Consider the following 22943-nt stretch of genomic DNA (forward strand, 5'->3'; position numbering starts at 1 on the left):
CAGGTAACCAGTCTATCACAGGGCTGACATGTAGAGACAGACAGGTAACCAGTCTATCACAGGGAGACATGTAGAGACAGACAGGTAACCAGTCTATCACAGGGCTGACACGTAGAGACAGACAGGTAACCAGTCTATCACAGGGCTGACACGTAGAGACAGACAGGTAACCAGTCTATCACAGGGCTGACATGTAGAGACAGACAGGTAACCAGTCTATCACAGGGCTGACATGTAGAGACAGACAGGTAACCAGTCTATCACAGGGCTGACATGTAGAGACAGACAGGTAACCAGTCTATCACAGGGCTGACATGTAGAGACAGACAGGTCCATCTTGGATGTCTTTGGACTGTCGGAGGAAGCTGGAGAACCCGGAGAGAACCCACACTAACACGGGGAGAACATGCAAACTCATAGATATAAATTCACCTGTTGATTCAATTAGTTGCATTAAATAGTGTTTGTTGTGATTATTTATTGCATTTAAATGTGCCTGGAACTGTGGAAACCTGCCTGTGAGGTCTTGGTGACGTGTGCGCACTGCGCGCCGGTGAGCCAAACTGCCACTTCGCCAGCTGTGATCCGCCTTGCGCCAAGAGTAGACCAGGTTGGAGCTGGCAGGGCTTTCGGCGCAGTCTCGGCGAGGCTTTTTGCCACGAAACTTCCGCTGCGCCAAGCTGAATCTGATGTCTTCCCCCTGCTGCGCCGCCACACCCATCTTGGCGCAGGCGATCCACCAAACTGCCAAACTGACTGTGCGCAAGGCTGCGCTGGTCGAAACTTGCATTACACCGGCTCCACCACCCTGCGCCACCCCGCGCTGTGCCACAAAACTAGGGCCCTATATCTCCACACTGGCCTGGGAACGCCTCGGGATCCCCCAGTCAGAGTTGGCTGATGTGGCCCGGGAAAGGGAAGTTTGGGGTCCCCTGCTGGAGCTGCTGCCCCCGCGACCCGACACCGGATAAGCGTTTGAAGATGATGTAGATGATGATGATGAGCTCTCTGTCACACAGCAAACACTTCACCTAACATAAAGAAACGTGCAATATAAATAACATAAGATGATTTCTGATGATACACATACAATGAAATAATAACAATTTGTGTGCAGGTTTTTCAAAGTATTCCCCAGAAGTTTTCCTCTTTTTTGCTGGCTCCATTTTAAGTAATGCTACCACTTCTACGAGTCTACTGCTACTAGCAAATTCTGATCTCAACTGCTACAATCTTTGCTGATGACGATGCACGAACCAAACTACCTACTACAACCCACGAAGCACCGCGGTTCTTCACATATTTGTTCGCAAATTTACATTTCATACAGAGACTGAACGAAGCTCCAAACCATATGTATGTCTAGATGACCTTATTTGGAGTGTTGATGGAGCAGCTACAATGTTAGCATAGCTTAGCACCCATCAATCCAGACTACATTCCGAAAACAAGCATTTTAAAAGTTATTTGCTACTCATCTTGCAGACCTAACAAAGCATGACTTCAGACTTTTTACAAATCACCGTCATTATGGAGTTACTTCGGCATCAATTTTCTCCGTTAATTTTAATTAAATTGCAACAGTTCAATTCACTAAGCACCTCTGGGTGATGTAGTGAACTCAGACAGTTGATTGACTTCACAACATGTAAAAGCAATAGTGCAACAAAGAAGCAGAGCAGCAATAGTGGTTATTTCAGCCATGATGGATGAAACCTTGTCGGTGTCTACATGGAGGTAAGCCCCGCCTCCTCTATGGCGCGTCTAATCTGGGTAATGCAAATTAACACAACTGATCCTCCGAGGTAGATGAGAAATGCCAAAGCAAGTGTAATGTTGCCGGCTTAACAAAATTATACATGACAATTTGTAGTCACAGTTAAGTAGACGGACAGGTAATCAACAAAAGAGGACAGGGGAGGCAAGACACCTGAAACGAGAGGATGGCACAAGGAACAGGAGGTAACTATAAGAGGGGAAAGCAAGGTCATGACAATCTGTTCTGTTTCTATTTGATTTCAATGGTCACCACTTACACTGCTTCAAGCTATATGTTGTCATACAGCATGGTTTTAGGCTGTTTCCTGGAGGCATTAGGTACCAATGCAGACCGACTTCCAATACACTAAAGTATCAGTAGAAAACAAAAAAATGTAATTAATTCATTTTTATTCATTCTCAGCCAGAACTATACGTGAGCTTTAAGCACACACACACAGGCACACACACACACACACACACACACCCTAAGTATCCTTAGTACCCTGAGGTAACAGTATCGTGGAAAATGATTTCCTACTTTAGACAGTCCTTACAAGGAAAGAGCTTGGGTTGGATGTGGCACTGGCTCAGATTCAGGGAGGCAAATGAGTCCTGCTGGGGAATGTCAGATCTGGTTGATGAATGGGCCAACGCAGCACACTCGCTGTCATGTCTTCACCTCACAACACCCTCTCCGACACTGTAAATAGCACAATAATAACAACGTAATAACGCATTCCTTTTACTGCCACGCAGGCATTAGAGTTTAGTGAGGTCCTGTCCTCAGGTGTCGATAACTGCCCCAAGGCGTGTGCCATCTCCTTTTATTCCAGACTGAGTCTCTTTAAGACGGCGCGGGGAGGAGGAATCAAACAGTAGAGGTGGTTAACTAAATGGGTCAAGTGGGTCGATGCAGGCAGAGTCAGTGGTCCAAAGTAAGCGAGAAGAAATGTCTTTGGCATGTCTGAGCTCATCTCCACTTTCAGCCACTTTGCAGTCTTCATCTTGATCTGATCTCCTCTCTCATTCTGTCCTTTGCTCTTTCCAACTCAGCTGTTTCTCACTGCCATTAGTCCATCAGCGGTAGAAACGTGTCCTCCAACCTCTACTGTTATACCAAAGAGTGTGTGCTTTGAAAGTGACTGATAACAGTGGTGATGTGAGTTTTTAATGGGCTAATACAAGTTTAATTCCCCTCTGTATCAAATGTGGCAGGCCTGGATTTGGTGACCCTGTTTCATTTGACAACGGGACGTCATGAGACGAATTGTTAATGTTTTTTTGTGTCTCTCAGCACTGTGACAGTGTCAATGTAAACTTTACTAGGATCCTTTTTCATGGTGACACAGGAATTACACACATCAAACACATTACTATGCAATGTCCAGAGGTCTTGACCTTGTATTAAATATTGAGAAAGAATTCTCCTAGGTGGATGGGTCCAACATCAAGGACATTTAACCACAAGACTGCTGGATTGTTTTGTTGCCCAAAGCTCACTCTACGTATCTGTTTTGAGCCCAACCTAAACCTAACTAGGTGGTTTTGTTGCTTTAACCTCACTTTGGTTTTAATGTAGGTCCGACTGAAAAAATAGGGTGCAGGCAAGAATGACACCTCCAATGGAAACACATTAGTTAGTTCATGAATCAGGCAATATGAAAAAAAAATTAAATTTCATGACTATTTCATGAACTGCCATGAAATTGAAACTCTGAGCTCTAAGTTTTCCAGTACTAATGATGTAATGAACTTGTCTAGTATATGTACATTCATTATTTACAAATACATAAGTGAGACTGTCACCAAAACTCGCCCCTAACTGACCCCATACAATAGAATGTAATGTAAGAAAAGTTAACGACATGCATTTATGGACTTTAGTCAAGTTCGGTTTAGGAGGTGATTTCAGAGGTTCCCAACATTGACCTCTTCCTTCCTGTATGTGGAGGTGCGAATTGACGGGGGGGGGGGGAATCCTGTACTGGTCCACATAGACAGAGCCAGGGAGGCTCACATTACACTGACTCTGACAGTGTGTGGTTTTAAATAGAGCGGTTGTCAACTCCTCCCTTCCCCCATTTTTTTTGGGGGAAGTGTGTAGGGGGAGGGACAGGCCACAAGACGGGTTAGAGATCAGTGTCTCGGTTTGGCTGGTCCCCTCGGTAGTGCATATGCTCTTGTTGCATCAGCAGCACGGCGCTGATGCTGGAGATATAAGACAGACTTTTGTTTGTAAAACCTGTTTTGATAATGGTCCAGTAGCTCAGAATTAGGATTGTGATAAGCAACAGTCTACTTGCTCAATACACCATGTAATGGATGTAATGAATGTATCATGTGATCGTGTTGGACTAAGATCATATGCTAATTGAAATGAATGGGATATCTAAGGACAGTGTCTCTAGGAATGAAGCTCCCTTTGGATGATTTTGTCTCATAGCAGATTGTGAAATTGTGACTCAATTGAAATCTAGTGATTTGTGTACTGGGACATGAATTTTGTGTGCATAATTTTGTGTTAACATAAAAACAATGTCTTTGGAAAATCAATTAGGATCCTTTTTCATGCTGTAAAAATGAATTAAACATATCTAGTGCTAGTGATGTAATATTAAAAATTGAGTAAGATTACTTAATAGGGAAGGGGGGGTGTAAGGGGGCAAGGGTCAAACAAACACATTACTTTCAACCACCAGCCCTGTTTGAGACCACTTGTCCCAAACAAAGTAATGCGTTTGTGGTGTTTGTCCTTTGTCCTTTTTGATTTTAGTACTTTATATTTCCGACTGACAGGAAAACAAATGTGGTCTCGGCTTGCAAGATACAAGAGAATTACATTAGTTTCAAGGGAAATATTTACACAGATTGATATATTCAAATGTTGTGTCTACCATGAGACTTTGTCGACTGTTCAATGGGCAGAAAGTAGGGTAACCCGACGGTCTTTTATATTATAGAGTTTTATATTATATCAAACAATATAAAAACACTATAGAGAGGTCAATGGTGGAGGAAGACCCATGACAATCTGATCTGAGACCAGCTCCACACAGTAAGTGGGCAGGTGTATGAAGGTGGAGAAGAAAGAGCAATTCATATGTTCATATAGTGCAACATCATGAATGTCTCAAAGGAGGGCCTGTTATTTATAGAAATGTTATCCCCTTTAATCAATGACTATGTTTGGCCCCTCCCTCTAATGCCAAGCCTTCCACCCGGTCCATTTGGAACAGCTATAAATACTTTTGCCTGTATGCATGGTTGGGCGACACTTAGGATGGAGTAGCTTGTTTCAGGCCCACCTCAGCACTAAGGTCAGGGTGGTGGAGCATCTCTAACATCACGCCAAAGAGTGAATATCCCATCACTGTCGAGCAATCGTTGTTGGCTTTTTTTAACCTTAACTGGAATGAAGATCTTCCCCTGGCATCCTTTTAGTTGTCTGACTTAAACAGATTTTAACCATAGTTTAATGATCCTTCTCAAACTTTAAGAGTTCTATACATTCCATGCATGGATATTTTGAAATTATGAAAAAACAAAAGTTGGCACATCCAGGATTTTGCTAGATCGTCCAATATCAGTGTCATGCCTGGTGATATGGAGTTATATATCTTCCTTTTCACCCGGGAATGGTCCAAATGGAAAGGGTTGGGCCTCTGAGGAGCAGCAATGTGATGTTTGCAAAAGTATTAGAATTCATCCTCTCACAACCATGACTATCCGAGGAAAAATCCTTCTGTTCTGGATTTGATGGTTGGTCTAAGGGAAATGCTGACTCCAAATCAGTTATTCCCAAAAACTGGATCAGGACTCATAGGTGGGAGGCAAGAGATTTTATCAGAATTTCCTCTATAGTCTTTTATTAAACATGTATTTCTGAAGTTATAAGAGGGAGCCTGGATGTTGGCATTGTTCTGACTATTGTAGCCTATTTATAACATTGAATCTAATATGATGGGCTCGTGTACATTCTGAGTCAGGAACGTTCATTTACCCACAAATTCCCTATGAGGGCTATTGTGAATTGGGTCACAAATAATAATTATTCTGTTATCATAATTATCCATAGCAAATGTCACTGAACTCTGACCGGTTCCTATTGAGATACCTCACCCTGGGCCACAGCATTGGACGGATGAACAAGGTGCCCCCATGATCTCGTACATTGTTGTACCAGGGTCCTGGATTCTGGTGGGGCAAATGTTCAGCCAACTGCTCCAAAACATGGTCCGTCTACTGTATATCTACATGTCTAATATCCTCACAGCACTATAGCAGCTCTTCCCCCTTCCTCTCACAATATATGGGCATCGTTGCCTGGCCTGGGCCTCCTTCTTCTCTGCTCCAATTTAAGTTAAGCTCGAGCATTTGTTCTAAAGTTAAACTTGAAGATTTGATGATGATGGAAAAGCAAGTTTGCTCCACTCGTTCCTTATGCCCCCCCCAATCACTCCCCTCTTCCTCCCCTAGCTTAACTTATGGATAGTGCAGGCTGGCCCACCACCACATGCCCCTGTCAGTCAGCCCGACTGCCCCCCCATCTTCTCAGCTTACCCCATAGGTTGGTCTCACTCTTTTTCCGTTGCTCTCACATTAGTCCCGTCTGTGTCTCCTGCGTTGACCAGCTACTGACAGCTCTCCTCTCAGCTTCTTCTGCTGCACTGGACCAAAAGACCCCCTGTCTTATTGTGGTCCCAGATTCGAACCGAGGACACCTGCTTTTCTACGGATCATCTCTGCCAGGACTTGGGAACAGGTGTCTGGATCTCAGCTTGGAATACCTTCTTTGCCCTGGACCCGGTCTACAGGATTCCATTATAACGGGTGTCCACTAGCGACTGTAGCCGTCTACAGTGTGTGCACCACTGAGTGGCTTTCATTTGTGAGTGTGTGTTTTGTTGGACAGATAAGCAGAGAGCTGCGGTGCTGGACTCCTGCAGTGATTCCAGCTTGATTCCTGATTAGCTGGCCCGGTTCTGGCTGTGAACATGGCATCGTTGAGAAGTTTGATTCTGGCAGTGCTGCTGGCGCTGCTCTGCAGCTTCCACACCCCGCTGGCCCCCGCCGCCAAGGCCCAGGACCTGCCGCTACGCCACGAGCAAGGTCTGATGGCTGACCACGATGACGACGATGATGACGACGACGACGACGATGATGACGATGATGATGATGACGATGATGATGATGATGACGATGATGATGACGATGATGATGACGATGACGACGACGATGATGATGATGATGATGATGATGATGATGACGATGATGATGATGATGATGACGACGACGACGACGACGACGATGACGACGACGACGACGACGACGACGATGATGATGACGATGATGATGACGATGATGATGACGATGATGATGATGACGACGACGACGACGAAGACGACGACGACGACGATGATGATGATGATGATGATGATGATGATGATGATGATGATGACGATGACGACGACGATGACGACGACGATGACGACGACGATGATGATGACGATGATGATGATGATCATGAAGGTCAGTCCCTTTAAATTTATAGTTGATATGTTCTCATGGCACTTTGTCTCTGAACCTGAAGCTCATTGCTCACTGCGTTCTGTTAAAGCATCAGCTGATGTTTTTATTCATTCTGCCCAAACGCAGTATTCCTGTAAAATAGACACAATTATTTCATGTGAAGTTCAAGTGTCAGGGCTGATGCTTTGACATGCAGTTTGCGATGCGTTACAAGGTACAAGTACGTGCAAGTACGTAACAGGACAATGTGTGAAAGGGCAGGGGCTAAGACAACATTAGCCCCTCCCCTGATGTTGACAGTCTTACAACCTTATCATCTCATTGTCAGTTCTTATTTGAATGCCTCAGAGCTCAGGTAAATCCAAATCCCTCCTTCACCCCTGTCCAGCTGTCCATTTCCCTTGCTCTCTCTGACACTGTGTTCTTTTCCCTGCTTAACTAGAGTTATGAGCACTCTGGGGAAATTGAACTGGCCCATCTGAAGTCCAACTGTCTGAAGTCCTTCGTACAGTACACTAGATATGAACTTGGGGACTGCAGAAGCGTTGATTTGAGAGAGAGAAAGAACAAAAAAACAATTTCACACAAACCAAGCTTGACTTGGAAATCTGTCATTGGGGTCACTAGTCTGAGATCTTTTGATTTGTGTTTCGTTTGAAAGAATGGATCTTCCTTTCTCATTTGTTTTGGATCAGATTGACCTGCATTTGTGTCTTTATGTGAACCTACAGAGAAAGAGAGAGAGAGACAGTGATATGGGGGGTTGGTTGGGGTGATCAGGGTGCCAGAGAAACAGACAGAAGTAGAGGTGCAGGAGGGACGCTATTCAATTCATCCATTTAACAGCTTAGAATACCAACAGACTTCTCTCTTTCTCCATATCGCTCAATCTCTTTCTTTCTCTGTGGAGCATTGATGCTGCTGTCTGCTGAAGAGCCGTGTAATGCACAGAATTGATTTTTTAGGTCTGGTGTGTGCACTTGTAAAATTGCTAAACACAGATAAGGTAATAGAATAACTTTCAATGTATCTATGAGCAGTGTAATAACCATACCTCTTTTTATTTTCTAAAACGCTAATGTTCTGAACCATTAGATAATAACTGATGCACATGTCAGGAGCTTTTATTAATGATGAATATTTGTTTTTGAGTTTTATGGAATCCCCCTTTACTATTTAATGCTTATTTGGCACTGATATAATTTAATACCAATATTTGTGTAATTAAGCTGAACCCATTTGTTATTCAATGTAAAAACAGATGATTTTTTCAGACGTTCAGGGAGAGAGTGTTTGGGAAAAGAGAGAAATGTTTTTGTTATAGAGGAAGTAAAAGAGCTAAAGCTCTGTCAAATGTCAAATTGTCAAGAGATGAAATCGTTGTCCGCCTTTTTTTCTCTTCTTGTTCGGGAAAAATGTGATTTTGTGATGACTGTGAACATTACTGTGTAGAAAATGTGACCATCACCACTATCCATGTGTCTTTAACCCTACTTTCATTCATTAAATAAATCAAATGATCATAAAATGGCTTAATTCAAATCTGTTACCAAAGACTTGTGTAAATGCATGCATAGCATCGTAAACATGTATTTGATCATATTACCTGTGTGAGGACCAGAATGCTGAGCTGCAGACATCTGACACCTGTGAGTATGTTGTGACCACAGTATCTTCTATATGAACCGTGTTCTATCCTGCTGAGCTAATTGGCAAGTGTGATACATTGTCCTAAATTTAAATAGTTAAACTGATCTTGTCACCTATGACAGGGCCGGCCCAAGCCTTTTGGGGGCCCTAAGCATAATAATCACCACCGGAGAGTCACCTGTGCTTGACGGTTATTGACACAAATGTCACACTATGATGTTACATTATAAATTGTATTTATTATTTGATATATCACAAATCGCATATCCTGTGATATTTATCTGAGGGGCACCATTCAGACATCATGACTCATTTTGTATGATTACGGGGCCCTAATAAATCAGAATTATATTTATTTTGTGTACATATATTGATGTTTTTGTCACCTGTATCATTTATTTAATATGTCGAAAAAAAAATCTCCACACAGCAGTTGCTTAGTTTGCTTATGCCTTGGGCCTGCCCTGACCTATGACATTAAAATGCCGTACCAAGTGGGGCACCGCCAGCCCCAGATACTTGTCTACATGAAACGATGTTCCTGTCCAACTCAACTACACTCTTCATGGTTGCAGTTCTTCTTATGCAGACTCAATTGAAACTAATTTGTGATATGTGAATTGTTTTCTATTTCTGTTTTAATCTGTGCCGCTTAAGCAGATGTAACAGATCAGATAGATCGAATGTTTGCCAAGTATGACATGCTATCAGGTGGAAGGGCCACAGACTTCCTGAAGTGATCTGTCTATTTGCCTTTTACACAATATGCAAATTAACTTCTTATAAACTTTCCTAAATAACTTATAGTAATAATTATAAAAAAGAAAAAGACTAGACTAATACAATATTTTGAGAAGAAATACGTTCATATTTTCTGTGATGGTTGTTTCTTACAGTAGTTTTTCTTCAGTCAGTAGTCTATGCATGTTACGCTGATAGGATGACGGTTAAAGGTTCATTAGGGCCACGGTGCAATCGCACCGAGCACTGGCCCCTACAGCTATGGGCAAAGCCCTGAGCACTATTGTTATTCATAGGATTTTTTCCTAGTTTTTATTTTTCATCTTCCGGACGAATTTCGAGTGCCTAAAACTTCTACAGCTTTAAGAGTTGTAGGACAAACTAGAAAATTCCCCCGCCGGGAAATTTTGAGAGGGAGGCAGTGGGCCGCCGCCCGGGGGTGTGTCTGTAAAAGTTTAAAGTTCAAACGGAGTTTCTAGGTGAAAGTATGACCGAGCAGAAGACGTTTGACTAAAAAAACTACATTTCCCATTACTAAATGTAGTTTTTAGTACATTCCTGTCCACCAATCAGAGCACACCACTCGTGTCTCCATTTTAAAGTTTAAATGGAGTTTCTAGGTGAAAGTATGGACGAGAAGAAGACGTTTGACTAAAAAAAACTACATTTCCCACTACTAAATGTAGTTCTTAGTACATTCCTGTCCACCAATCAGAGCACACCACTCGTGTCTCCATTTTAAAGTTTAAATGGAGTTTCTAGGTGAAAATATGCCCTGAACTCAGCTGTCACTCAAGTACTAGCGAGTACTACCGTGTACTACCGAGTACTACCGAGTACTACTGAGTCTCAAGTACTGAGAACTACTAGGTACAATGTATTGTCAAACAGTTGAGTGCTTCGCACTCAACTGTTTCCCAGTACATGTCACTGAACTCAGCTGTCACTCAAGTACTACCGAGTACTACCAAGTACCACCGAGTACTACTGAGACTCAAGTACTGAGAACTAGTAGGTACTATGTACTTGCTGTTTCCCAGTACATGTCACTGAACTCAGCTGCCACTCAAGTACTACCGAGTACTACCGAGTACTACTGAGACTCAAGTACTGAGAACTACTAGGTACAATGTATTGTAAAACGCACTCAACTGTTAGCAAATACATGTCACTGAACTCAGCTGTCACTCAAGTACTACCGAGCACTACCGAGTACTACCGAGTACTACCGAGTACTAGCGAGTACTACTGAGACTCAAGTACTGAGAACTACTAGGTACAGGTCACTGAACTCAGCTGTCACTCAAGTACTACCGAGTACTCCATTTTAAAGTTTAAATGGAGTTTCTAGGTGAAAGTATGGCTGAGCTGAAGAGGTTTGACTAAAAAAACTACATATCCCACTACTAATGTAGTTTTAGTACATTCCTGTCCTCCAATCAGAGCACACCTGCTGTCAGTTATGAAGATCAGTGCCACACAGTGCTGTCACCATGGCAACGGCCCTTGCTGCGTGTGTATGACTGCTTTGGAGCGTCTCTCTGCTTCTCTCTATCGCTCAATTCCCCCTCTGCGCATGGGTCCGAACAAAAGCATGCCACGCTCACACCGAAACTTCTATCGCCAAAATTTTCGCACCGTTAGTGCCACAAGACTCGGCTGAAGACACTGATGACTTTTATTTTATCCTAGTGTCAGAAATGTGGACGCTAGGGCGAGTTAGAAATGCTGCTCATATCAGGTTTCTTTGAAAATCTGCTTCTAAATTAACATTGGAGCGGATGACGAGAAAACCTGACTTGGCCGCGCTTAGAGGTTGCTAGTTCAAATTCTGTAAATCGCACAGACTTTTTGAGCACATTGTGAGAGACAGGAGAAGTTTGTCTACAAAATTGGAAAATATCACGTCTGTAGAGTGAAGATTGTGGCCGGGAGGAGTTTGGAAAGGAAAAAACTCTGAGAAGCCCTCACACTCTAACTGATGATGTCACGCACTCTAGCCCAGAAGGTTCCGCGCAATACACACCCATTATAATCTCATGATTCATGATTCATTCATTCATTCCGATGGGACTAATTTGCGGTGGTTTTTCGCGACTTACGTCGCGAAAAATTAATATTCTGGACTTCTTTTAAATAGCACACCGATCCCGATCAAGCCGCACGTTTTGATGTAACATTCGCCTAGGTGCTCGTTTTTGTTTGGTAGTTTTAGGGAATCAAAAAAACGGGAGGAGGAAGAATAACGAGAAAATGCATTTCCTGCGGAAATACGTGGAAATGCTTTAATGCTGAAGTAACACTGAAAAAAAAGCTGAATATTTGAAGAAAATATTAAAAAAGCTGAATATATGAAGAAACTATTTAAAAAGCTGAATATTTGAAGAGAATATTCAAAAAGCTGAATAAGTGCAAAAGTATGAAAAAGCTGAATATTTGAAGAGAATATTAAAAAAGCTGAATATGCAAAAAGTTTGAAAGTATGCAGATTGCCATGCTTTTCAAAGAGGAGCATGTTAAAGAGGTTTTTAGGCTGATCTCACCAGCCACTCATCACAGCTCATCACACCACTCGTGTCTCCATTTTAAAGTTTAAATGGAGTTTCTAGGTGAAAGTATGACCGAGCAGAAGACGTTTGACTAAAAAAACTACATTTCCCATTACTAAATGTAGTTTTTAGTATATTCCTGTCCACCAATCAGAGCACACCACTCGTGTCTCCATTTTAAAGTTTAAATGGAGTTTCTAGGTGAAAGTATGGACGAGCAGAAGACGTTTGACTAAAAAAACTACATATCCCACCACTAAATGTAGTTTTTAGTACATTCTTGTCCACCAATCAGAGCACACCTGCTGTCAGTTATGAAGATCAGTGCCCCACAGTGCTGTCACCATGGCAACGGCCCTTGCTGCGTGTGTATGACTGCTTTGGAGCCTCTCTGTGCTTCTTTCTATCGCTCAATTCCCCCTCTGCGTTGGGTCCGAACAAAAGCTTGCCACGCTCACACCGAAACTCCTATCGCCAAAATTTTCGCACCGTTAGCGCCACAAGACTCGGCTGAAGACACTGATGACTTTTATTTTTTCCTAGTGTCAGAAATGTGGACGCTAGGGCGAGTTAGAAAATGCTGTTCATATCAGGTTTCTTTGAAAATCTGCTTCTCAATTAACATTAGAGCGGATGAGGAAAAAAAGAGACTTGGCCGCGCTTAGAGGTTGCTAGTTCAAATTCTGTAAAACTCACAGAGATTTTGAGCATATTGTGAGAGACAGGACAAGTTTGTCTACAAAATTGGAAAATATCACATCTGTAGAGTGAAGATCGTGGCCGGGAGGAGTTTGGAAAGGAAAAAACTCTGAGAAGCCCTCACACTCTAACTGATGATGTCACGCACTCTAGCCCAGAAGGTTCCGCGCAATACACACCCATTGAAAACTCAAAAAAAGTCTGAAAACAGCATCATATTTAAACACTGATAATTTAAAAACTGTAATAGATATCACAATGAAAAGTAATAGCTGAATAGCTGAAGGTTTTGTGAATGTTTTAAAATTTGAATGACGTCTGTAGGTGGAAGTATGCAGACTGCCATGCTTTTCAAAGAGGAGCATGTTAAAGAGGTTTTTAGGCTGATCTCCATAGGAATGCATTGAAAAAAAAATATGGAAAAGGCTGAATATATGAAAAAGTATGAAAGGTAGAAAAAAGGTTGAAGGTGAGCATAAAAGAGCTGAAAAGGCTGAACATTTTGATAGTTGAATGGTTTTTGTAGCTGAAAGTATGCAGAAGCTAGAGGCGACTGAAAAACGTACGGAAGAAGAAAAATAAAAATAAAAAAAATAAAGATTAGGATAACATAGGTTGGAAATGCTTGAAAGCATTTCCACCAATAAGAAGAAACACGCAGGATTTCAATAGGTGGCTACAGCCACCTACTGTTTGTCTCTGCAAACAGTAGGTGGCTGTGCTTAGCACTGCCTCCCTAATTATATATCAAAACGTGCGGTTCGATCGTGATCGGCGTGCTATTGCTTTTCTTAGCCGAACACAAATTTTTCGCGACGTAAAAAAAAACTACGAAATTTTCCCATTGACTTGAATGGGACGAGCGAAAAAAAAAAAAGCAGAAATTGTAGCTTTTGAAACGCCTGCTACTCAGGCATACTTTCATCTAGAATCTCCATTTAAACTTTAAAACGTAGACACAAGTCTTGTGTCCTGGTGTGTCAATCCACGTTTCAATAGGTCATATAGTTTTTGACCAATCACTGTTCAACGACCATGATCGTTTTGGGAGAAATCATGAGTTTATAATGGGTGTGTATTGCGCGGAACCTTCTGGGCTAGAGTGGATGACATCATCGCTTAGAGTGTGAGGGCTTCTCAGATTTTTTTCCTTTCCAAACTCCTCCCGGCCACAATCTTCACTCTACAGAGGTGATATTTTCCAATTTTGTAGACAAACTTGTCCTGTCTCTCACAATGTGCTCAAAAACTTTGAGACTTTACAGAATTTGAACTAGCAACCTCTAAGCGCGGCCAAGTCTGTTTTTCTCCTCATCCGCTCCAATGTAAATCGAGAAGCAGATTTTCAAAGAAACCTGAAAGCAACTCCATTTCTAACTCGCCCTAGCGTCCACATTTCTGACACTAGGAAAAAATAAAAGTCATCAGTGTCTTCATCAGAGTCTCGTGGCGCTAACGGTGCGAAAATCTTGGCGATAGGAGTTTCGATGTGAGCGTGGCAAGCTTTTGTTCGGAGCGCCCCCAAAGCCGGAATGGAGCGATAGTGAGAGGCAGAGAGAGGCTTAAAGACAGTTACACACACGCACCAAGGGCCGTTGCTATGGTGACAGCACTCTGGAGCTCTGATCTTGATAACTGACAGCAGGTGTGCTCTGATTGGTGGACAGGAATGTACTAAAAACTACATTTAGTAGTGGGAAATGTAGTTTTTTTAGTCAAACGTCTTCTGCTCAGTCATACTTTCACCTAGAAACTCAATTTAAAATTTAAAATGGAGACACGAGTGGTGTGCTCTGATTGGTGGACAGGAAGGAGCAGTCAGTGGGAAATGTAGTTTTTTTAGTCAAACGTCTTCTGCTCAGTCATACTTTCACCTAGAAACCCCATTTAAACTTTAAAATGGAGACACGAGTGGTGGGCTCTGATTGGTGGACAGGAATGTACTAAAAACTACATTTAGTAGTGGGAAATGTCGTTTTTTTAGTCAAACGTCTTCTGCTGGGGCATACTTTCACCTAGAAACTCCGTTTAAACTTTAAACTTTTACAGACACACCCTTGAGCGGCGGCCCACTGCCTCCCTGTCAAAATTTCCCGGCGGGGGAATTTTCTAGTTACTAGTTATTGTTTAATTAATCAGCTTGGTTTGTGTTGTCAGACATCCGTATTCATGTTTCAGGTATGTTGTCGAGAGCTGTGTGGCTGAGAAGAAGAATGGTGACATCTAAAGTTTTTGAATTACAGTACGTCAAAATACTCAAAACGGACTGCTCTGACAGTTAAGTCAGCAAGCAGTCTCTGTATTTGCCTCTAAAACAACTCCGTCTCGTTTGAAATCTCGAAGAATCTCATCGTAATGTATATAGACTCCGGCAGTAGCCCCCGTGGCCCTTTCAAAATTTCCCGGCGGGGGAATTTTCTAGTTTAATTATACTCTACTATTATAAGTTAGAAGTTTTAAACAATATGAACAGGAGCCATTCTTTTGGCTGAGTCATTTTACTCGCAGAATGCATCGCCATGAATTTGGTGTAAGATGAATATGAACACAGAAATAGAAGTAGTAAAACAGACATTGAACTATTTTCAGTGGTCATGTGACTAGTACAAAAGAATAGGGTGATTGTTGTTGATTGTTATGGTGGCGACACATCAATGGGATGAATATGGAGACGGATGTCTGGCTAGTTAGCTAGGTAGCTAAGGTAGCTAGTTAGCTAGTTAGCTTGTCCTTCTCCGGAGCTCATATTCTGTAACCAGTATAGCATTAAAGAATGGTGGAATTAGCTAAGCTAGGCTGCTAATTTTACTGCTTTAATGTAGCACTGTTTACAGACAAATAGCCAAACAAAATAACAATTTAGTCTGTTTCTCTATGCTGCATAACATTACTACGTCACTTACTTGCTAACAGACGTTAGCCCGCATTATTACACATAAAAATGGCTATTGACGTTGTAATGTCCCTTCTACGCCTATTTTATTTCTATGAACATGAACTTCAAATGAAAATCCATTTCAAATTAGAATGTAAAGTCAAAAGCTGTACTTCAACTTGAACTTTCTGTTCATGATGGCCCTTTACATTAGCTTATGCTCATCGCTAGTGCTAATGCTCATCGCTCGTGCTAATTCTAATCAATAGCATGCTGGTCGTTGGTGATGGTCGGTGACTAAAGCTGGCTGACTCAAGATCAGCCCAAAAGCAAAATTAAATAGTGGTTTCAACCGGAGGGAAGTCACTATATATAACACAATATGTAAAAAAACTTTGCACATAAATGCCAAGATTTGATATTCATGAGTGTCATAAATCAGAATTCCCTTCAGAGTAATCTAACAACTCTTTTTTGAATATACTTAATTGTATAATTGCATCATTATCATAATAAAGATCAGTATTATCATTACTTTTTTCTCCATTCAGTGTTCTCCGTTATATTGCAAGTAAAAATGCAATTTGCCAAAAAACACAACAACAAACAAATATGTCACATCACAAGATGTTTACACTATCACAGTGGTGCAACATGTATTTTTTATGTAGCATTGTTGAGAAGCTGATTGTGAAGGTCATATATTTACTTTAAATATTATGTGCAGATGATGATGATGATGATGACGATGACGATGATGACGATGACGATGATGACGACGATGACGACGATGACGATGATGACAACGACGATGAGGATGGTGCTTATCACAAGGGCTCTTTGTGCTCATATTGTGAATTCTGTGAGGTATGTCCAAAATTAAATTAGAGAAAATAAATGTGGTCAAGTCAGAAAACTAGAGACCCTCACAAAATTATATTATGCTAAATAAAAAAGAAATTATCCCAATATGTAGTTATGGGAACCACCTGTGCTAAAGATTCAACTGTTACAGCTATGCTAGCTCTAGCTAGCTCACTCTCTATACTAACTGGTCAAAAAATGAAGGGAATGCTAAAATCACACATCAGATTTTGATAAATTAATTATTTAAGTTTTACAATGTTAACTGATGTACATTGTAGAATTTATTGAGAACAAAATTACGCAACAACAGTCAATGGAAACCAGAACCATCGACCCACTGAGGGCTGGATTCTAAATCACACCGGAAATCAGTGAAACACTGAAATCACCAACTAATCCAACTTGAGTGGGTTTCATCACGTCAACTCCTCATGTGACTCAGTAGTGGTTCCCCTACTCGCGACTTGGATTTAGGTCATGGGAATGTGAGGGTCAGTCAATGGCATCTATAACTTCATCATCCAGGAACCACATACATTCAGGCCATGAGGCTGGGGTTGTCCTACACCAGGAGGAGCCCAAGGCCCACTGCACCAGGAGGAACCCAGGGCCCACTGCACCAGGAGGAACCCAGGACCCACTGCACCAGGAGGAACCCAGGGCCCACTGCACCAGGAGGAACCCAGGATCCACTGCACCAGGAGGAACCCAGGGCCCACTGCACCAGGAGGAACCCAGGACCCACTGGACCAGGAGGAACCCAGGGCCCACTGCACCAGGAGGAACCCAGGGCCCACTGCATCAGGAGGAACCAAGGACCCACCAGGAGGAACCCAGGACCCACTGTACCAGCTTCTGACAATTCCAGACTCTTTAATGACTGTCACATGTGCTCAGTGTGAACCTGCTCTCATACTGTGCTGTGAGCAGTGGGGCTCTGGCAGTGCTCCTCCTGGTCCTCTCCCACGAAGGAGCAGACCCATTCCTGCTGGGTTGTTGTCCTTCTACAGTCATGTCCAGCTCTCATGGTGTAACGGGTCTCCTGGTCCTCCTCCAGGCTCTTGAGACTGTGCTGGGAGACTCAGCAAACCTTATTGTGACCTCACGTATCGGATCCTGGAGGAGCTGGACTACCTGTGAACCTGAATCGGGCTGCAGGTTCCACCTCATGCTCCAAGTAGTGACAAGGAGACCAGCAGAACCAGAACTAGAGAAGAAGCCGTCAGGAAGGAGAAGGAGAGAGCAGCTGTCCGTGTTCTCCACATCAGAACCTCCTTGTTGGTTCTCGTCCTGCTGTCCCTCCATTCTACCTGTTGTCTCTTTCATTCACACCAAAGCAGCTGAACCTGATTCACCATCACTTGTGTTTCCTAAATGGACACGATGATCTCCCTGAAGTTAGACTGTGATGATTGAAGTGTTCTCTTCATTTTTTGAGGAGTTTATCATCCTTTGTTATCTCTAGATTTCCTTCTCACTAAATGTGTCTTCCTACAGCACTGTGACAGCTGTGACAAATGTCCTTGTGAAGAGGGAGACAAATCTGAACACTGTGACGAGTGCAAGGTGAGAAAATAAACATCACTCAACATTTAACTTGTGGTCAGCCCGTGCTCCCTCTATCCCCAGAGCAAACGAAACTCTTAATCAGCATTGTCATGTGTGCAAGGTCGCTATGGCACCCCAGTACACAGCTTCATGATGGGCCCTACTGCACCTTTTAGCTATGGAGTGTATACTCAGAGGTACCATTAGCTTTAGATTTATTTTACCAATGTGTTAAATTTTACAGTTGAATGAGTTACTTTGGCAGTACCATTAGAAATAGCTCTCTCTGCACCCCCAGCATAAAAGACTCCTGGGAGGAAGTCAAGTTAGTAACAAGTATTAATGGGACATGAGTGTTCCAGATGGAGAGGGAGAGGAAGAGAGAGGATCTCAGTGTTTCAGAGGAAGTCACCCGGCAGGCTGAGTGGGTAGCAGCCTAACTAAGGGCTGGTCAAAGACAATCCTGAGCCAGCCCTAAGTAAACGTGTTATCTAATGGCCTAGGGGACCTCTTGACCTTGCCTGTAGCGGCACAAACAGGTCAAAATAAGAAATGTTTTCCCCTGACCAATCATTTTGATGTGTCTGTGACACTGTCTTATATATAAGGGTCAGATCTTTATGAATATTCATGTTCCCCAGCAGATTAGTGCCTAATGCATTTGGTCCAGAAAAAAATATTTATATTTATAAATGTGGGATGATTATCATTAATTTTTTATCTTGCGCCATCCAAATTTTAAAATACCTCTAAAACAAAGGACATTCACATCTTCCCAGATGTCCACTAGTTAGCGAGCTAGCTTGCTAATTTTACTGCTTTAATGTGTCTCTTCTATCTATACACTATCGGTGGTATAGATTCCTCCAGTGTGATCAGAGTGTGAGGATGTGTTTCACTTTGACTTGTTTAATCTCTCTCTCTCTGCCTCGTAAATTTACTACTCTATTGATAGTCATTACCAGGGATGTCACGAGAATATATAGACAGGGGGGGCTTAGCCCCCAAGAGAAGCATCTTTGTAGTACTGTATTAGAACTACAACCAGTGAAGTCCAGCTAGCAACAAGTTAAAACAGTCTTCTTCCATTTTCTTCTGTTGAACAAGAGTTACTGTCATGTTAACTTTTAGACTCATTAAAGCTGCATGCTTAGAACCTGATGATGTAAATGTTTCTTAAAGTGATAGCGTATCTAATTCCTCTCTCCATTAGAGAAGCTGCAGTTCTAAAGAATGGACTTTATTTCACCAGTTACTGTCCTGTAGGTTGGTTCAATCAGAGTGGGATTCTGTCATAAAGTATACAGTAGAATAAACCAAGACTGGTTTTAAAGATCACAGTTTAATCTGACAACATAAATATGAACTTTACCCAAGTATGAAAAATCAAAAACAAAAAGAGAAATAGGTGTTTACAGAAATGCTTCTTTCTAAAGTATATTCTTTCTACAGACTATGATACTACAATCCTAGTATATGTATATGTATACCCTTTCATCAGTATGACATTATTCTGAAAATAAAGACTAAAAATAAATAAATAAAAAAACAAATGATTTGGAGGGGCTTGGGAACAATTTAGTGTAGCTCCAGCCCCCTAAAATAGGCCTGACAACGTCACTGGTCGTTACTGGAAAACCTCATCTCAGTGAGTGCAACACTTGCTGTAAGTTGGTTTACATTATATGGAAGTAAACCTGCTACAACGGTCACCATGGCAATGGTAGAAGGAACTATGAAAATGTTTTAAATTTTGACTCTTTCTTTTGTATACTGTCTTTTCTTGTTCACAGATGTGCAGTTTCTGCCACGTGTGTCCTGCTTGCCAAACTCTTTGCCAACCTGGTGAGTAAATGCAGACTGCCACTTTGGCACAGTTCCGTGTGTTCCTCATTTGAACCGGTCACCTGTTTTATAGCAACTTTAAACAAGTTTTAAAAATAACCGTTCTCCTGCACTACACTGTTGGCTGAAGGCTGATCATCATGAATTATAGGATATATCTGATGTTAATTTACCAGGTGGAGAATTTTCTCAGCAGAATACATTAGAGCACATTTATTCAGTGCTTTAGTCACTTTTATCCATAAGTATATTCAAATATGTTGATACAACCAAAAAAATTGGAAGAATCACACAAGTACATACACTTCAAATATTAAACTGCTTCAAGTGCTCCATTTAGAGAGAGAAAAAATAAAGGTTTTTCATTTTATTTTGTGAGCCAAGTAACATGTGTTGAGTTTCTGAGATTAGCCTCCTGCATGTCTCCCGGGGGCAGCAAGAATGTGGTTCCGTAGTATCAATACAGTCTCTCTGCAGATGGTGAACTAGTCATGCAATACAAATCTACTGATTCCTGTCGCTCAGCAAAAAAATCTAAATTGATCTATTTCATTTGGAAGTATTGTTTATTATGTCTGCACCAACAGGTTTAGACCACAAAACCAACGTTAGCTTTAGGCGACAAAACCAACGTTAGCGTTAGACAACAAAACCAACGTTAGCTTTAGGCGACAAAACCAACGTTAGCGTTAGACAACAAAACCAACGTTAGCTTTAGGCGACAAAACCAACATTAGCATTAGACGACAAAACCAACGTTAGCTTTAGGCGACAAAACCAACGTTAGTGTTAGACAACAAAACCAATGTTAACTTTAGACAACAAAACCAACGTTAGCTTTAGGCGACAAAACCAACGTTAGCGTTAGACAACAAAACCAACGTTAGCTTTAGGCGACAAAACCAACGTTAGCGTTAGACAACAAAACCAACGTTAGCTTTAGGCGACAAAACCAACGTTAGTGTTAGACAACAAAACCAACGTTAGCGTTAGACAACAAAACCAACGTTAGCTTTAGGCGACAAAACCAACGTTAGTGTTAGACAACAAAACCAATGTTAACTTTAGACAACAAAACCAACGTTAGCTTTAGGCGACAAAACCAACGTTAGTGTTAGACAACAAAACCAATGTTAACTTTAGACAACAAAACCAACGTTAGCTTTAGGCGACAAAACCAACGTTAGCGTTAGACAACAAAACCAATGTTAACTTTAGACAACAAAACCAACGTTAGCTTTAGACGACAAAACCAACGTTAGCGTTAGACAACAAAACCAACGTTAGCGTTAGACAACAAAACCAACGTTAGCTTTAGACGACAAAACCAACGTTAGTGTTAGACGACAAAACCAACGTTAGCTTTAGACATAGAACCAACGTTAGCGTTAGACAACAAAACCAACGTTAGCTTTAGACATAGAACCAACGTTAGCCTTAGATGACAAAACCAACATTAGGTTTAGACGACAAAACTAATGTGACTCTGGGAAGTCTTGAGGTTGAATGTCCTGAGTTGTTGGACCCGTTGGAGTTTAATTTGGAGGATTGTGATAAAAGACACTCACGATAAGTAGATTGCGGTGACTTCCGATTGAGGTTTTGTTGTTTGTTGACTGACAGAGGCTCCAGCTCACACTTTCTTTGTCTTTTCTTCAGGGGGTTTTCTTGATGAAGTGACCGGATCCATCTACAAGTACGTCCTATTTTAACTGAAGTGAAACCTGTTCAAACATTTATGATCATTATGATCCACAGTATATAACCTGTTTGTCTCTCCATCCACAGGACTGTAGCTGATGTCTTTGATGATGAGGACGACAACTGAGACCCACTATATGTCGCCACCATGTGGCCAAAACAATATGTTTCACTTTAACTTCTGATTTTCATTCTTATTTTTGTCTTTTTCCTTGAGAACATTAAACATTTGCTCACCAATGCCTTAATAGAGATTGTTAAAGGGATAACTCAATTTATTTGTGTACTGTTGCTAACTGACAAGTCATACTGTACTTAAGGAAAATGAAATATTTGAAGTCATCTTTGGGATATGTTGAATAAAAAAGAGCGGACATTTTCACTAATTGATTGATTTTTAAATGCTCATTATACTGAATGTATGTAATTCTGTATTCATAAAGAAAGCGAAAGAAACATTTCCTTTACGTTATACAGAAGTGTCCCACTGCAATGGTCGCTATGACAACAGATATTGGCACCTGGTATGGGAATGTGTTTTATCGCACAACATTGTTTTTATGGTTATGTACTGCTTTATAAGACTCTATTTCACTAGTTGCTTTTAAGGATCTTATAGGAACAAATGCACAGACAGGTAACCAGTCTATCACAGGGCCGACATGTAGAGACAGACAGGTAACCAGTCTATCACAGGGCTGACATGTAGAGACAGACAGGTAACCAGTCTATCACAGGGCTGACATGTAGAGACAGACAGGTAACCAGTCTATCACAGGGCCGACATGTAGAGACAGACAGGTAACCAGTCTATCACAGGGCTGACATGTGGTAACCAGTCTATCACAGGGCTGACATGTAGAGACAGACAGGTAACCAGTCTATCACAGGGCTGACATGTAGAGACAGACAGGTAACCAGTCTATCACAGGGAGACATGTAGAGACAGACAGGTAACCAGTCTATCACAGGGAGACATGTAGAGACAGACAGGTAACCGGTCTATCACAGGGCCGACATGTAGAGACAGACAGGTAACCAGTCTATCACAGGGAGACATGTAGAGACAGACAGGTAACCAGTCTATCACAGGGCTGACATGTAGAGACAGACAGGAAACCAGTCTATCACAGGGCCGACATGTAGAGACAGACAGGTAACCAGTCTATCACAGGGCC

General features: G+C 41.8%; 1 protein-coding gene and 1 long non-coding RNA gene across 2 annotated transcripts; one reads left to right on the plus strand and one right to left on the minus strand.

The window, feature by feature from the left end:
* Positions 1 to 727: 727 nt before the first annotated feature.
* On the minus strand, positions 728 to 6414 carry LOC311030491. Its single transcript, XR_014598996.1, has 4 exons — positions 6322 to 6414; positions 2316 to 2461; positions 2037 to 2125; positions 728 to 1031 (listed from the first exon to the last, which is right to left on the minus strand). It is a non-coding gene; the product is annotated as an uncharacterized lncRNA (long non-coding RNA).
* Positions 6364 to 22075, plus strand: LOC311030479 (uncharacterized protein). The gene is made up of 6 exons (XM_084036248.1): positions 6364 to 7290; positions 16532 to 16671; positions 18169 to 18237; positions 20013 to 20064; positions 21724 to 21760; positions 21853 to 22075. The coding sequence occupies exons 1-6, from the start codon at positions 6756 to 6758 to the stop codon at positions 21890 to 21892; spliced, it is 873 nt and encodes a 290-aa protein (XP_083892374.1). The 5' UTR covers positions 6364 to 6755; the 3' UTR covers positions 21893 to 22075.
* Positions 22076 to 22943: the final 868 nt, after the last annotated feature.

Source organism: Eutrigla gurnardus (genome assembly GCF_963514095.1).
Source record: "Eutrigla gurnardus genome assembly, chromosome: 20".
Taxonomy (NCBI): Eukaryota; Metazoa; Chordata; class Actinopteri; order Perciformes; family Triglidae; genus Eutrigla; species Eutrigla gurnardus.